The sequence below is a fragment of the Jaculus jaculus genome, chromosome 5 (assembly GCF_020740685.1).
Source record: "Jaculus jaculus isolate mJacJac1 chromosome 5, mJacJac1.mat.Y.cur, whole genome shotgun sequence".
NCBI classification, from domain to species: Eukaryota; Metazoa; Chordata; class Mammalia; order Rodentia; family Dipodidae; genus Jaculus; species Jaculus jaculus.
The window spans coordinates 163,525,172-163,542,588 of NC_059106.1; the positions used below are offsets into that span (position 1 = coordinate 163,525,172).

The 17,417-nt window shown below is 43.7% G+C and overlaps 1 protein-coding gene and 1 pseudogene across 1 annotated transcript in view; both read right to left on the reverse strand.

Moving 5' to 3' along the window:
• Positions 1–1,759: 1,759 nt before the first annotated feature.
• Lca5l (lebercilin LCA5 like) overlaps positions 1,760–17,417 on the reverse strand; it is a 30,388-nt gene continuing 14,730 nt past the window's right edge. The window contains exons 4-7 of the mRNA XM_045149206.1: positions 8,107–8,191; positions 6,634–6,725; positions 6,382–6,499; positions 1,760–2,478 (exon numbers count right to left, since the gene is read on the reverse strand). Of these exons, the coding sequence (XP_045005141.1) occupies positions 1,760–2,478; positions 6,382–6,499; positions 6,634–6,725; positions 8,107–8,191 (1,014 nt within the window). The remainder of the gene's footprint in view (positions 2,479–6,381; positions 6,500–6,633; positions 6,726–8,106; positions 8,192–17,417) is intronic.
• Positions 8,277–15,716, reverse strand: LOC123460940 (annotated as a pseudogene).

Below are 17,417 nucleotides of genomic sequence, written 5' to 3' on the forward strand. Positions count from 1 at the left end.
TCCGAGGCCCCTCACTTTGCGTGGCTTTTCTCACACTTATTCAGCTTGTGTGACTGGGGAGGGCTGAATGGTCCCCTGCAAGCCAGGCCTTGGACCCATTTTACGAAGGCCCCTGACCACCGGCAATGATTCTCTTTTTCTCCGTCTGTGTCTGCACATCTTCAGTAGTGGCTGTGCGACTGCCGTGTTCACTGTGTCTGCTGTGGTGTGCTTCACTTGCCAGTGTTTCTACATTCTGCTGTTCTGTAATGAGAGGTTTTCTGAGGGCTAGAGAGATGGCTCAGCAGCAAAAGGCGCTTAATTGTAAAGCCTGCTGGCCTAGGTTCAGTCTCTCAGAACCCTTAGAAAGCCAGATGCACAAAGTGTTACATGCAGTGGGTGACAGGAAGCCCTGGGGCACCCATTCTCTCTATACCTCCCTCTCACAAATATATATGTGATTTCTTTCTAGTAATGGTATAAGTGCCTTTGGGTCCAGAGACTGTTCAGCTCAGGCTTTTTGGAACCCTGCCCACCATGTCTTTAATGCCAAGAAATATTTAACTGCAAACATCACAGTTTTCCATTAGGCTCATAGGTGGCTCTTCCAGAGAGTGTATCTAACAATCAGAGGCAGTGTATGGGAGGAAAGGGCATATTTCAGCTTGCAGATTGAGGGGAAGTTTCTTCGTGGCAGGGAGAGCCTTGCAGGCCTGAGCAGGAAAGGTGACTCACATCTCCATATCAACAGGAAGGAAGTAGTCCAAGGGAGCTAGCTTAAGTACAAGGGGCTGGACTATAAAGTCCCCAGGCCTGCCCCAGTGACATGCCTTCTTCAGTAGAGCCCATCTGAAGGCTCCACAACCTTCCAAATTGCCACCAGCTGGGGACCAAGTATTCAACACAAGAGCCTCTGGGGCCATTTTGTCAAATACCAATTATCAGTTATCAAAAGTTGTTTCTGGGGGCTGGAGAGATGGCCTAGTGGTTAAGTCATTTGCAAAGCCAAAGAATCCTGGTTTGATTCTCCAGGACCCACGTAAGCCAGTTGCACAAGGTGGTGCATGCATCTGGAGTTCATTTGCAGTGGCTGGAGGTCCTGGCATGCCCATACTCTCCCTCTGTCTCTCTCTCTTTCTCTCAAATAAATAATAATAAAAAAGTTGTTTCTGAGCCTGGTGTGGTGGCACATGTCTGTGAGTGGTCAGCTGGAGGATGCAGTGGTTTTCAGAGCAGAATCAACAAAACGGTGCTCAACAAGAAACACTGAACACTTGGGAGTGCGCATGAGCAAGCTCAGGCATGAAGGCCAGTTAACTGGATACTCAGCTTAGCTGAACAACAGAACTGACATTATTTTCATAGGACCAACGGTAGCATCCCTTGAGATATTTCATTTGCTTGCGTCTATTGGTTTTATTTTCTCAGTATTGCTCCCACATAACTGAGCTATGGTACGACTTGGTTTGGGAGTTTATAGCTTCAAGTTATGAGGTCCCATAGAATAATCCCCTAGCTTTAGAATTAATCAGTCTTCCCCCCAAAATAATGGACATATTTCACTTTTAGAATAAAGTTGTAAACTTGTATTTTAAATGTTATCATCGACGAATATACAGATTTTTTTAACATTAGGTAGCTATATAAAGCAAAATGTTAGTTATGCAAAGTCACGTACTAAACACACACCGCACCATCTCCCATCTGACAGGATAAGACGGCAGGACCCAAGAACTAGTCTATCGAACCAGACAGAATGTAGGAAGACTAGCGATTATATTTAAATAATTATTTTTCTTTTTCCTTCTGTGGGTGAAGAGGGCTGGATGGAGTTGACCACGGTGACTTTGGAGTCCCCGAAGGCGTTGCTGGCCGAGGCCTGGCTGGGCGGGAGCTGCGCCTTGGGCCGGGGCGCATCCTCGGCCTCAGCCTGCTCGGCGGGGTCCTCGGCCTCGTCGGCCCTCAGGACGTAGCCCGAACCGAAGAGCTCCTCCATCAGGCTGTTCTTCTTGTCCCGGAACGCCGCGTCCTTGGCCTTGGCCCTGGACTCCCTGGCGAAGGAGGGCTCGTAGCCGGTCGCCGCGGCCCCGCGGTGCCGGCCCTGCGCGCAGGACGTGGGCAGCCCCTGGTGCAGGTTCTCCACGGTGTCCGAGAACAGGTAGTGCTTCCGCGGGGGCCGCGGCGCGCCCCGGGTCGGGGCCGGGGCCGGGGCCGGGGCCGGGACCGGGACCGGGACCGGAGCCGGAGCCGGGGCCGGAGCCGCAGCCGCGGGCCTGCTGTCAGGGGAGTCGTCCTCGCCGCCCGCCGGGCCTCTGCGTCCCATCCCGGGCTCGGCGTCCGGGAAGCTCTGCGGCTCGGGAGCCGTGACCTCGGCCCTTCTCGGAGACAGCTCCCCGGCCTCTAGGAGGTTCCTTTCCTGACTGTCTTTTCTCTCCTTTTGCCGTCTAGTGTTCTGCAGAGGTGCCTGGGCTTCGGAGTGCTCCTCTCCCCTGGGTAAGTCTGTTGGAAAGACAGACAGCTCAGTGCGCTTGGCGGTCAGTGGAGCCGGCTTCCATCCCAGCTCGGGATGGCAGAGGCAGGAGGAATGTCCACGAGTTTGAAGCTAGCTGGGGACTACAGAATGAGTTCCAGGTCAGCCTGGGCTAGAGTGAGACCCTACCTTGAGGAAAACCAGCTAACCAGCCAATCAACAAAATAAAAAGAAATCAGTGGATTCCTGGGCTGAAGGTTTATCTCAGTGGTAGAGTGCTTGCCCAGCCTGCATGACTTGATCTAGCCTAGCTCAACAAACAAAAGCCACAACCAGGCCCAGCACCCAGCAGGCCCAGGTGGGAGGATCTCTGTGACTTCAAGGCCAGCCTGAGACTACATAGTGAATTCGGGGTCAGCCTGGGCTAGAGTGAGACCCTACCTTCAAGAAACAAAAACAAACAACCAAAAAAACCACAGTTAGCTGGGTGTGGTGGTGCATGCCTTTAATCCCAGCATTCAGGAGGCAGAGGTAGGAGGAATGCAGTGAGTTCCAGGTCACCCTGAGACTACATAGTGAATTTCAGGTCAGCCTGGGTTAGAGTGAGACCCTACCTCGAAAAACCAAACCAAACCAAACCAAACAAAAAAAAAGTCAAACAAAAGCATCAATGGACTTCTATTCAAACATGGCATGTTGAACACATTTCCTTAGACCTCCTGATAAGCACATGAAAATAACAGAAATTAAAATATGCACACAGCACTAGATACAGAGAGGGGTGTATTCTGTTAACACGCTCAAAGTGATACTTTCCCAGAACATGCAGAGTTCTTGAGAATTATAAAACTCCCAGAACTTCCCCTGCTGTGAATCAGTTATTTAGTGGACACTGTAATAACCTGCTACTTCAATCTAAAGCAAAGGTACATTCTTATTTTAAAACCCTTATTCAATTAAAAAAAAAAAAAACACGGCTGGAGGGATGGCTTAGTAGCTAAGGTGTTTGCTTGCAAAGCCAAAAGGATCCTGGCTCTACTCTCCAGGATCCACGTAAGCCAGATGCACAAGGGGGCGCATGATATGGAGTTTGTTTGCAGTGGCTGGAGGCCTTGGCCGGCCCATTCTGTCCCTCTCTTTGTCTCTTTCTCTCTCAAATAAATAAATAAATAAAATATATTTTAAAAAAACTTTGTTAAGGACTGGAGAGATGGCTCAGTGGTTAAGGTGCTTGCCTGAAAAATCTTAACAACCCAAGTTTGATTCTCCACATAAAGGCAGATGCACAAAGTGGCACATGTGTCTGGAGTTCATTTACAGCACCTAAAGGCTCTGGTGTGCCTATTCTCTCTCTCTCTCTTTGCTTGCAAATAAATCAATAAAATAAAATAAAATATTAAAAACTTTGCAAAAAAAAAAAACTAAAAAATTCCTTCTTGGCTGGGGTCAAAAGAAAAAATGGGGCTTGAGATATGGCTTAGCAGTTAAGGTGCTTGTCTATGAAGCCTAAGGGCCCATGTTTGACTCTCCAGATCCCACATAAGCCAGACACACAAAGGTGAGGCAAGCCCAAGGTTGCACATGCCCACTAGCTCAGTGGCTGAGGTTCTGGTGTGCCAATTCTCTCTCTAAAATAAAAAAAGAAAAAAAAGGTGATCTTAATAGACACAGAAATAAAATTTGCCTGGAAATCTATTTAAATATGTTCAATGTTAGTGTCAGTTACAAGAAGAACATTTGGGCTGGAGGGATGGCTTAGCAGTTAAGGCGCTTGCCTGCAAAGCCAAAGGACCTAGGTTCGATTCCCCAGGACTCACCTAAGCCAAATGCACAAGGTAGTGCATGCTTCTGGAGTTTGTAGTGGCTGAAGGCCCTGGCATGTCTATTCTCTATCTGCTTCCTTCTCTCTCTCAAATAAGTAAAATAAAATAATTTTTTTTTTTTAATGAGAACATTCTTTTGCCCTCCAAATAGAAAATTTCCAGAGCCAAATATAGTAAGAAAGCCGGGTATGGTGGTGCACACCTTTAATCCCAGCAGAGGAAGGAGGATCGCTGTGAGTTCAAGGCCACCCTGAGAATACAGAGTGAATTCCAGGTCACCTGGGCTAGAGTGAGACCCTACCTTGAAAAACAACAACAACAAAGAAAAAAAAAAGAAAGAAAGAAAGAAAAGAGAGAGAGAGAGTGATGGGTGTACCAGTGCCTTCAGTTGCTGTAAACGAACTCCAGACGCATACACCACCTTGTGCATCTGACTTATGTGGGTCCTGGGGAATTGAACCTGTGTCCTTTGGCTTCACAGGCAAATGCCTTAACCACTAAACCATCTCTCTAGCCCTAAATTGGTAGGTTTATTTTTTTAATTATTATTTATAAGAATGAGTGAGTGAACAGGAAATCCACGATTAAAAACAATCAAATGTGCTGGGTGTGGTGGCGCATGCCTTTAATCCCAGCATTTGGGAGGTAGAGGTAGGAGAATCGGTGTGAGTTCAAGGCCACCCTGAGACTGCATAGTGAATTCCAGGTCAGCCTGAGCTAGAGTGAGACCCTACCTCGAAAAACTAAACCAAACCAAACCAAAACAAAACAAACCAAAACCAAACCAAACAAAACCCAAAATCAAATGAGAACCTGTTTTTTTTTTTTTTTTTTTCCTGTTTTGTTTTTCAAGTAGGGTCTTGTTCTATCCCAGGCTGACCTGGAATTCACTATGTAGCCTCCAGGTGGCCTCGAACTCACGCTGATTCTCCTACCTCTACCTCCCAAGTGCTAGCATTAAAGGCATGTACCACCATGCCTGGAAAAACTTATTTATTTATTTTTTGGTTTTCCGAAGTAGGGTCTCACTCTAGCCCAGGCTAACCTGGAATTCACTATATAGTCTCAGGGTGGCCTCAAACTCATGGTGATCCTCCTACTTCTGTCTCCCGAGTGTTGGGATTAAAGGAGTGTGCCACCATGCCCGTCTGGTGAAACTTAAAAATTTATTTTTATTTATTTATTTGACAGAGAAAGAGATAGAGAATGGGTGCGCCAGGGCCTCCAGCCACTGCAAACAAACTCCAGATGTGTGTGCCCCCTTGTGCATCTGGCTAACGTGGGTCCTGGGGAATTGGACCAGGGTCCTTTGGCTTTGCAGGAAAATGCTTTAACTGCTAAGCCATCCCTCCAGCCTGGCAAAACTTTTTTTTTTAATTCATTTTTATTTATTAGAGATAGAGAGAGGGAGAGAGAGAGATAGAGAATAGGTGTACCAGGGCCTCTAACCCCAGATGCACGTGCATCTGGCTTATGTGGGACCTGGAGAATTTAACGTGGCTCCTTAGGCTTCACAGGCATGTACCTTAAGTGCTAAGCCATCTTTCCAGCCTCCCTCTTTTTTTTTAAAAATAAATTTATTTTTATTTATTTATTTGAGAAAGAGGAAGAGGAGGGAGAGCGAAGGGGGGAAGAGATAGAATGTATGTACGAGGGCCTCCAGCCACTGTAAATGTACTCCAGATGCACCAGATGCATGTGCCTCCCCTTTGCATCTGGCTTATGTGGGTTGTGGGGAATTGAACCTGGGTTCTTTGGCTTTGCAGACAAGTGCCTTAAACACTAAGCCATCTCTCCAACCTAAGAACCTTTTTTTTTGCTTGTTTTTTGTTTAGTTTTGCGAGGTAGGGTTTCACTCTGGTCCAGGCTGACCTGGATTTCGCTATGTAGTCTCAGGGAGGCCTCAAACTCACGGCTATCCTCCTACCTCTGCCTCCCCAAGTGCTGGAATTAAAGGCGTGCGCCACCACGCCTTGCCTAAGAACCTTTCTTGAGATAGGGTCTCAGTATATGGCCCAGGCTGGCCTTGGACTTGTGATGCTCCTGCCTCAACCATTCCCCTCTGTGCTGGGCTTACAGGACAGCATCATCTAAATGCTGGTAAATTACCTTCATATTTTCTCTTAGGCTCCTCTTGCTTTGGTAGTTTACTGGTATAGTGAGCAATCTCACAGTGTATTTCAGCTGATTTTTCTTTGTTACCAAGGTTTCCTGTTGTCTTTTTAATCTATAGTTTAGGAGAAAAGCAGAAAAACCTCATATTTGGGGTTGCAAATTATTTAAATTGCATTTTGTTGTAATCAATGCAAATGCTTTTTATATAGGATAAGTGGCTGTTTTTAGATTTCAAATTAGCCATACCTTAGTTGTCCAAGACTTTTGAGTTTCCTGGTGTCTCATACTTATCAATGGCAAACTTTTTCTGTCTGCTTGCACTGATTTTGTTGAAGAAACTACAAAATGGGTAGATGATATATAAGAAACACTGTACATTTGTCATACTGACTCAATGAGATGTAGAAATGAAGGCATAGGTACCAGGCATTCATAAGTACTCGCTGTATGTATAACAGCTGCCTTTTCCCCATTTCCTCCTGTCTGCCCCCACCTTTTTTTTTTTTTGAGGTAGGGTGTTGCTCTAGCCCAAGCTGACCTGGAATTCGCTCTGTAGTCTCAGGCTGCCCTTGAGCACACAGCGCTCCTCCTGCCTCGCAAGTGCTGGGGTAAGGTTGTGTGCCATCACAGGGCTTCCTCCCCACACTTTTATCTTACTCTTATTTTTAAAAATTATTTATTTGCAAGCAGAGAGAGAGAGAGAGAGAGAAGGGAGAGAGACAGAGAGAGAATGAGCATGCCAGGGTCTCTAGCTACTGCAAATGAACTCCAGATGCATGTGCCCCTTGTGCAGCTGGCTTAAGTGGGTCGTAGGGAATGGAACCTGGGTCCTTTGGCTTTGTAGGCAAATGCCTTAACCACTAAGCCATCTCTCTAGCCCACCTCAGAGGTTTTGAGAGTCACAGTATTAAAAGTAAAAGCAGGTAAGTGTTGGGACAAGACAGCTTTGGTATTCTGCAGAGGAAGCACTCCAGCAGGGGAGGAATTCTGAACTGCTGAGCCACTGCAGTGCTGTGACAGAACCCCTGAGTTACAGAGGGTGACTGTCTACGTGGGAGCCCCTGAGCGCTAAAAGAAGGGCTCTCATTTCAGTGACCTCACTGCAGACAGGCTGTTTTCCCTAGGTTATGAGCCAGAGCAGAGCAAGGAAGGCAGACATGGAAGGCGCTGCCTCTGAAAGTGACTGTGGTGGCTTCTGTGCAGCAGTGAGCACTGATTCTGGGAGGAGATCACACAGTGCTACCCAGCCCTAAATTTTTTTTTTTTAAATATTGAAAAACATTTTTAGGGCTGGAGAGATAGGTCAGCAGTTAAGGCACTTGCCAGCAAAGCTTAAGGACCCAGGTTCAATTGCCCAGTGCCCACCTGTTCTTTATCTGTCTGCCTCTTTTTCTCTCAAGTTTTATATATTTATTTGCACAGAGAGAGACAGAGGAGAGAGAAAGAATGAGAATGGGCACCAAAGGCCTCTAGCCACCACAAACAAACTCCAGATGCATGCACCACTTTGTGCATCTGGCTTTATGTACTAGGGTACTAGGGTACTAGGGAACTGGAACCCAGGTTGTTAGGCTTTGCAGGCAGGTGCCTTAGCCACTGAGCTGTCTCTGCAGCGTGTCAAAATGATTTTGAAAAATAACCACTGTTTTGACTATATAAAATATGAAAGTATGACCAGATACTTAAAAACAGATTTTGAGTAAAAGTGACTAGACATACCTTTTGGGTAATCATCTTCTTCATGTAAATTTTTAAATATTCGATTAGTGTAGATGTTTTTAATTTCAAGCTCACGATTCTTCTCCTAAAGAGAACCACAACATCAGTTTTCCTGGACATACTTGATTTTATTAACCTTGGTTTAAAAAGGTTTAAGTGAACCCAACATACTATGAATAAAATCTATAGGTCCTAGGAGAAATAGAAATACGCCATGTCTCCCAGAAATCCAAGCGCCACATGTTCTCCCTCATATGTGGATCCTAGCTACAGATGATTGGGCTTCTGCATGAGAAGGAAAAAGACTCAGTAGCAGAGGCCAGTAAGATAAAAAGGAAATATAAAGGGAAGAGAAAGGAAGGGAGGAGGGTATTTAATAGGTTGGTATTGTATATATGTAAGTAGAATGATTGAGATGGGGAGGGGATATGATGGAGAATGGAATTTCAAAGGGGAAAGTTGGGGGGAGAGGGAGGGTATCACCATGGGATATTTTTTATAATCATGGAAAATGTTAATAAAAAATTGAGAAAAAAAAGAAATATGCCATATCTTTTATGTAATCCCTGGCACCAAAGAACACTAGCTTTCTGACAATGGCACATTAATGTGACAGATCACATTACTGAAGAGCTTTGCCAATAAGCATTTGAATTTTTTTTTTTTTTTTCCGAGGTAGAGTCTCACTCTAGCCCAGGCTGACCTGGAATTCACTATGTAGTCTCAGGGTGGCCTCAAACTCAGAGCAATCCTCCTACCTCTGCCTCCCGAGTGCTGGGATTAAAGGTGTGTTCCACCACGCACAGCTTGAAGTGTTCTTTTTTATTTATGAGACACAGAGAGATTGAGAGAATGGGCACACCAGAGCATCTTGTGTGTCTGGCTTTATTTGGGCACTGGGGAATCAAACCTGGGCCCTCAGGCTTGGCAGATAAGTCCTTTGACCACTGAGCCCTTTCCCAAACTCATTTGCAGTGTTCTTTTTAATTTTATTTATTTGAGACAAAGAGAGAGAGAGAGAGAAGGGGGGAGGGAGAGAGAGAGAATGGGCATGTCAGGGCCTCCTGCCTCTGTAAATGAGCTCCAGATGCATGTGACACTTTGTGCATCTGGCTTTACATGGGTCCTGGGGAATTAAACCCTGGGCCATCAAGATTAGCAAGAAAGTGCCTTCAACCACTGAGCCATCTTTCTCTCCCTTCATTTTCACTGTTCTTCCAAACTTCCTACTGTAGTGGCCACTGACTGTATGATGTCATATAGAATAATGAAAGAGAGATAAAATTAAAACTTGGCCGTCTGGGGATATGGTTCAGTGGGTAAAGTGCTTACTGTGCAAGCCTGAGGGCCTGAGTGGATCCAGAACCCATGTGAAGCTGTATGATAGGATGATAGATAGAATCCTGGAGCCTGCAGGGCAGCTACCTCAGTAAACAGTGAGAGAAAGAAAGAAAAAAGTAGGTTTCCATATGGTTTATGCATACCATCAAATGTTTTTTTTTTTTGAGGTAGGGTTTCACTCTAGCCCAGGCTGACCTGGATTCACTATGTAGTCTCAGGGTAGCCTCACACTCATGGCAATCCTCCTACCTCTGTCTCCGGAGTGCCACCATACCTGGCTCCATCTAAATTTTGATTAACCCTCCCTTTACCTGTTTTACACTCAATCTCTTCCCCTGATCTCACTTAGACCATTCCACTCCTAATAATCTGTTCATCTACTTACATATATATAATACCATTCCATTAAGACCTCCCCTCTCCACCCTCCCTTATAGCCCTTTTCTAGCTTGCTGGCCTCTGCTACTGATTTTTACTCCAACTCACAAGTCCAAACATTTGTAGCTAGGATCCACAGTTGAAAGAGAACATGCAGCATTTGGCTTTCTGGGCCTGGGTTACCTCACTTAGTACAATCCTTTCCACATCCATCCAATTCCTTGCAAATTTCATTTTTCTTTACTGTGACTAGAACTCCACTGTATAAATGTACCACATCTTTATTATCCATTCATCAGTTGAGGGCCACCTAGGCTGGTTCCATTTCCTAGCTTTTGTGAATAGAGCAGCAATAAACATGGATGTGCAAGAATCTCTAAGATAGTGTGAGACGAGTCCTTAGGAGATGGAATCTCAAAGTAGTTTTTTTTTTCTTCAAATTTCTATTAACAACTTCAATGATTATAAAAAAATATTCCATGGTACTATCCTCCCTCCCCCGTCAAAGTAGTTTTTTAAAAAAATATTTATTTTTATTTATTTTTTTAAATATTTTTTAAATTTTATTTATTTATTTATTTATTTGAGAGCGACAGACACAGAGAGAAAGACAGATAGAGGGAGAGAGAGAGAATGGGCGCGCCAGGGCTTCCAGCCTCTGCAAACGAACTCCAGACGCGTGCACCCCCTTGTGCATCTGGCTAACGTGGGACCTGGGGAACCGAGCCTCGAATCGGGGTCCTTAGGCTTCACAGGCAAGCGCTTAACCGCTAGGCCATCTCTCCAGCCCTTATTTATTTGACAGAGAAAGAGGAAAGGGGGGTGGGAGAGAGAGAATATGGGCGTGCCAGGGCCTCTAGCTACTACAAATGGACTCCAGATGTATGTGCCTCCTTGTGCATCTGGCTAACATGAGTCCTGGAGAACCTAACCTGGGTCCTTTGGCTTTGCAGGCAAATGCCTTAACCACTAAGCAATCCTGCCAGCCCTCAAAGTAGTTTTTTTGTGTTTTCGAGTTAGGGTCTTACTATAGTCCAGGCTGACCTGGAATTCACTATGTAGTCTCAGGGTGGCCTTGATTAATGGCGATCCTCCTACCTCTACCTCCTCCTACCTCTCCTAGGATTAAAGGCATGCTCCACCCATGCCCGGCTCCTCAAAGTAGTTTTAATTTGCATTTCCCTGATAGCAAATGATGTAGAATACTTTTTTAGATGTTTATATGCCATCTGTGTTTCTACTTTTGAGAACTCTCTATTTAATTCTATAGCCTACTATTATTATTATTTATTATTATTATTTTTGTTTTGTTTTTGAGGTAGCATCTCAATCTAGCTCAGGCCAACCTGGAATTCACTATGCAGTCTCTGGGAGGCCTCGAGCTCATGGTGATCCTCTCACCTCTGCCTCCCAAATGCTGGGATTAAAGGTGTGCGCCACCACACCCGGCCCTCCATAGCCTATTTCTTTTTAAACATTTCTTCATATTTATTTATTTATTTATTTGACAGTGAGAGAGGAAGAGAGAAAGAGAGCGAGAGAGAATGGGCACGCCAGGGCCTCTAGCCACTGCAAATGAACTCCAGATGTGTGCACCCACTTGTGCATCTGGCTAATGTGGGTCCTGGGGAGTCAAACCTGGATCCTTTGGCTTTGCAGGCGAATGCCTTAACCACTAAGCCATCCCTCCAGACCCTATTTTTTTTTTTTATTGACAACTGCCACGATTGTAAACAATATCCCATGGTAATTCCTTCCCTCCCCCCACTTTCCCCTTTGAAACTCCACTCTCCATCATATCCCCTCTCCCTCTCAATCAGTCTCTCTTTTATTTTGATGTCATGATCTTTTCCTCATATTATGATGGTCTTGTGTAGGTAGTGTCAGACACTATGAGGTCATGGATATCCAGGCCATTTTGCATCTGGAGGAGCACGTTGTAAGGAGTCCTACCCTTCCTTTCTGCCACCTCTTCTGCAATGGACCCTGAGCCTTGGAAGGTGTGATAGAGATGTTTCAGTGCTGAACTCTCCTCTGTCACTTCTCAGCACCATGGTGCCTTCTGAGTCATCCCAAGGTCACTGCCATCTGAAAAGAGAAGGTTCTCTAACCAAAAGTGAGAGTAGCATTAATATATGGGTATGAACATTAAGAGAAGTGCTTCCTGGACAGTTTGGTGAGCATAGTATATACATTTAGCCAGACGGCAGCCTCCCTCTGCCGTTTCTTTACTCAATCTCTTCCTCTGACCTAACTTAGGCCTTTTTTACCCCCATTAATCTGTTCTTCTACTTACATACATACAACACTATCCTATTAAGTCCCCCTCCCTCTGTTTCTATTCCATTTATATCTCCTTTCTAGCTTACTGGCCTCTGCTACTGAGCTTTCTTCCTACTCACGTAGAAGTCCAATCATCTGTAGCTAGGATCCACATATAGGAGAGAACATGTGACACTTGGCTTTCTGGGCCTGGGTTACCTCACTAAGTATAATCCTTTCCAGATCCATCTATTTTCCTGCCAATTTCATAACTTCATTTTTCTTTACCACTGAGTAGAACTCCTTTGTTTAAATGTGCCATATCTTCATTATTCACTCACCAGTTGAGGGACATCTAGGCTGGTTTCACTTCCCAGCTATTGTGAATTGAGCGGCAATAAACATTGTTGAGCAAGTATCTCTAAGGTAGTGAGATGAGTCCTCAGGATAGATGCCTAGGAGTGTTATAGCTGGGTCATATGGTAGATCTAGTTTTAGCTGTCTCAGGAACCTCCACACTGATTTCCACAATGGCTGGACCAGATTGCATTCCCACCAACAGTGTAGAAGGGTTCCCCTTTTTCGAGCATTTATGGTCATTTGTTTTCATGATGGTAGCCAATCTGACAGGAGTGAGATGGAATATCAACATAGTTTTGATTTGCATTTTCCTGATGACTAGGGATGTAGAACAGTTTTTTAGATGCTTACATGACATCTGTATTTCTTCTTTTGAGAACTCTGTATTTAGTTCCTTAACCCATTTTTTAATTGGGTTGTTTGATTTCTTATTATTTAATTTTTTGAATTCTGTGTATATTTATTTTATTTTATTTTTTATGTTTTTTTCTTTTCATAATTTTTATTAACATTTTCCATGATTATAAATAATATCCCATGGTAATACCCTCCCCCCCCGCACTTTCCCCTTTGAAATTCCATTCTCCATCATATTACCTCCCCATCTCAATCATTCTACTTACATATATACAATACCAACCTAGTAAGTACACTCCTCCCTACCTTTCTCTTCCCTTTATATCTCCTTTTAAACTTACTGGTCTCTGCTACTGAGTTTTTTTCCTTCTCACGGGATCCACATATAAGGGAGAACATGTGGCGCTTGGCTTTTTGGGCCTGGGTTACCTCATTTAGTATAATCCTTTCCAGATCCATCCATTTTTCTGCAAATTTCATAACTTCATTTTTCTTTACCGCTGAGTAGAACTCCATTGTATAAATGTGCCACATCTTCATTATCCACTCATCAGTTGAGGGACATTTAGGCTGGTTCCATTTCCCAGATATTATAAATTGAGCAGCAATAAACATGGTTAAGCACGTACTTCTAAGAAAATGAAATGAGTCTTTAGGATATATGCCTAGGAGTGCTATAGCTGGGTCATATGGTAGATCAATCTTTAGCTGTTTTAGGAACCTCCTCACTGATTTCCACAATGGCTGGACCAGATTGCATTCCCACCAGCATTGTAGAAGGGTTCCTCTTTTCCACATCCCCGCCAAAATTTATGATCATTTGTTTTCATGATGGTAGCCAATCTGACAGGAGATGGAATCTCAATGTAGTTTTAATCTACATTTCCCTGATGACTAGTGATGTAGAACATTTTTTTAGATGCTTATATGCCATTTGTATTTCTTCCTTTGAGAATGCTCTATTTAGCTCCATAGCCCAGTTTTTGATTGGATTATTTGATTTCTTATAATTTAACTTTTTGAGTTCTTTGTATATTCTAGATATTAATCCTCTATCAGATATATAGCTGGCGAAGATTTTTTTCCCATTCTGTAGGTTGCCTCTTTGTTTTATTCACTGTGTCCTTTGCAGTACAAAATCTTTGTAATTTCATGAGGTCCCAGTGATTAATTTGTGGTTTTATTGCCTGAGCAATTGGGGTTGTATTCAGAAAGTCTTTGCCAAGACCAGTATGTTGAAGGGTTTCCCCTACATTTTCCTCTAGCAGTTTCAGAGTTTCAGGTCTGATGTTAAGGGCTTTAATCCATTTGGACTTAATTCTTTTGCATGGAGAGAGAGAGAAGAGACTATTTTCATCCTTCTACAGATACATATCCAGTTTTCCCAGCACCATTTGTGGAAGAGGCTGTTTTTTCTCCAGTGAATATTTTTGTCCTTTTTTTTGTTGTTGTTTGTTTTTTTTGAGGTAGGGTCTCACTCTGGCTCAGGCTGACCTGGAATTCACTCTGTAGTCTCAGGGTGGCCTCGAACTCTCAGCGATCCTCTTACCTCTGCCTCCCGAGTGCTTAGATTAAAGGTGAGATTAAAGGTGTGTGCCACCATGCCCGGCATTTTTGCCATTTTTGCCATTTTTGTCGAGTTGTTAGGTGGCTATAGCTACCTGGACTTACATCTGTGTTCTCTATTCTGCTCCATTGATCTACCTGTCTGTTTTTGTGTCAGTACCATGCTGTTTTTGTTACTATGGCTCTGTAATATAGGTTAAAATATAGGTTAAAACCTTATTTTTGTTGCTCAAAATTGTTGTAGATATTCCAGTTTTTTGTGCTTCCATATGAATTTTTGGATTTTTTTTTCTATTTTTGTGAAGAATGCCATTGGAATTTTGATGGGAATTGCATTAAATGTATAGATTGCTTTTGGTAAGATTGCCATTTTCACAATATTGGTTCTTCTGATCCAAGAACAAAGGATGTCTTTCCATTTCTTAGTGTGTTCTGCAATTTCTCCCTTAAGTGTTTTAAAGTTTTCATTGAAGAGATCCTTCATTTCCTCGGTTAGTTTATTCCAAGGTACTTTATTTTTTTTTAATTTTTGACGCAATTGTGAATAGGAGTAATTCTCTGATTTCATCCTCTGTGTGTTTGTTGTTAGCATATAGGAAGGCTACTGATTTCTGTGTGTTTATTTTGTATCCTGCTACATGGCTGTAGGTGTTTATCAGCTTTAACAGTTTGCTGGTAGAGTCTTTAGGGTCCCTTGGCTTTGTAGCCAAATGCCTTAACCGCTAAGCCATCCCTCCACCTCCAGCCCCCAAATGCTACTTTTGAGCAAATACTTTTTTTTTTTTTTTTTTTCCCTGAGGTAGGGTCTCGCTCTAGTCCAGGTGGAACTGTAATTCACTATGTAATCTCAGGGTGGCCTTGAACTGACAGTGATCATCCTACCTCTGCCACCACGCCCAGCAGCAAATACTTTTTAATAGGTATATTTTATAGACACACTGGAGGGTGATGGATGCAATCCTGGGCCACAGGTCTGCACACTTCTTTGCAACTGGTCCTATTATAGTGGAACCTTTCATCTTACCTTTATTGTTTAGTCTGACCCCTGCATTACCTTCAAAATAAACAGTCCATCTTTTCTTTGGTATGATTTTCACTGTGGAATCACCACTGCTGGATGGACTTTCTTTCTTAGGTCTGTTTTGCCTTTCTTGACTGTGGCCATCACCATGTCACTTGCACCAAGAGCAGGAAGTGTGTTCAGGCGTCCCTTGGTCCTCTTCACAGAGATGATATACAGATTTTTTTTATCTCTAGTGTTGTCTGCACAGTTGATCACAGGGAAATTGACCCAGGGAAGTCAGGAATTTCATACCACAGGACCCACCTTGTCCTTGATTCGACATCTTGAATGCCTGGAGAGCTGGTTTATTTATTTTTAGCCTTTTTATTTTTGTTTTGTTTTGGTTTTTCAAGGTAGGGTCTCACTGTAGTCCAGGCTGACCTGGATTCACTCGGCAGTCTCAGAGTAGTCTTGAACTCATGGTAATTTTCCTACCTCTGCCCCCCAAGTGCTGGGATTAAAGGCGTGTGCCTCTACATCTGGCTATTTAAATTTTTTTTATTTTTATTAGCATTTTCCATGATTATAAAATATATCCCATGGTAATTCCCTCCCTCCCCACCCCCACACTTTCCCATTTGAAATTCCATTTAAAAATTTTTTTTTGAGGTAGGGTTTCACTCTCTCTCAGGCTGGCCTTGAACTCACAGCAATCCTTGTACCTCTGCTTCTGGTGTGCCCCCTGTCTTATATGGCTATTTTGAATTATGGCAAAACAAAAGTGTTTTGGGGTAAGAAGGATTTTATTAAATACTAAACATCTTTTTAAAAAATATTTTACTCTTTTTTATTTATTTGAGAGAAAGAGAAATAGGCAAGGGGGGGAAGAGAGAGAGAGAGAGAGAGAGAGAGAGAGAGAGTGAGAGTGAGCGAGCGAGTGAGTGAGCGAGCGAGCGAGCCAGGGCCTCTAGCCACTGCTAACAGACTCCAGATGCATGCACCACCTTGTGCATCTGGCTTACATACATACTGGGGAGTCAAACCTGGTTCTTTAGCTTTGCAGGCAAGCTCCTTAAGCACTAAACCATCTCTCCAGCCCCTAAATGTGTCTTTTTATGTATAAGTCTTGTAGAGATAAGCCTGCTGGACACATGGCCACTGTTTTCCTAGGTCTGTCTCCCTTCCATCTGTGGAAATGGAGTTCAGTTATAGAAAATAACCTTTATATGTCTGAATTGTAGAGTGCAGGTTTTGTGCTTATTTTAATCATAAGATTAGTTTGAGAGGTACATAAGTGTATAAGACATAAAATGGTTAGCTTTTCTAGAACTTACATTCTAGAGGCAAAGCGGTGCTTGCTTTAGCATTCAGTACAGGGGTGCTAGCAGGTTTTGGCCATGGAAACCTGAGCATGCATATCCTGGACTATCGTGCTAATGGGGAGGGAACTGTATACAGCATTTTAGAATGGCTTTCCACCTGCCCTGCCAAGAAAGGTTTCCATGGGTAGAGGGACACATTGGGATTCCTGGAACTTTTGGTTCCATTCTTTGGCTTGGACGGCCCTCGGGGCGCATGTAGCTCAGCAGCGGAGATGGGGAAGGAGACAGGTGCAGAGTCCCTCTTGCTTCTTACACACACATAGCATAGTGTACGTTGTGCCTCCAGGCATGGTGGCACATGCTTTTAATCCCAGCACTCAGGAGGCGGAGCAAGAGAATCACTTTGAATTTGAGGCCATCCTGGGAATACAGTGAATCAGCCTGGGCTAGAGAATATACTGTGCAGTGGGACATTTGCTTTTCATTTTAAGAATAGATTTGGATCTTACTGAATATCTATAGAATTTAAAAATATTTTTATTTATTTATCCATTTATCGAGAAAGGAAGAGGATGGGTCCACCAGGGCCTCTTGCCACTAAAAACAAACTATGGGTACATGCTCCATTTTGTGCATCTGGCTTTACGTGAGTACTGGGGAATCAAACATGACGCCATAAGGTTTTGCAAGCAAGCACCTTAAACTACTCAGCCATCTCTCTA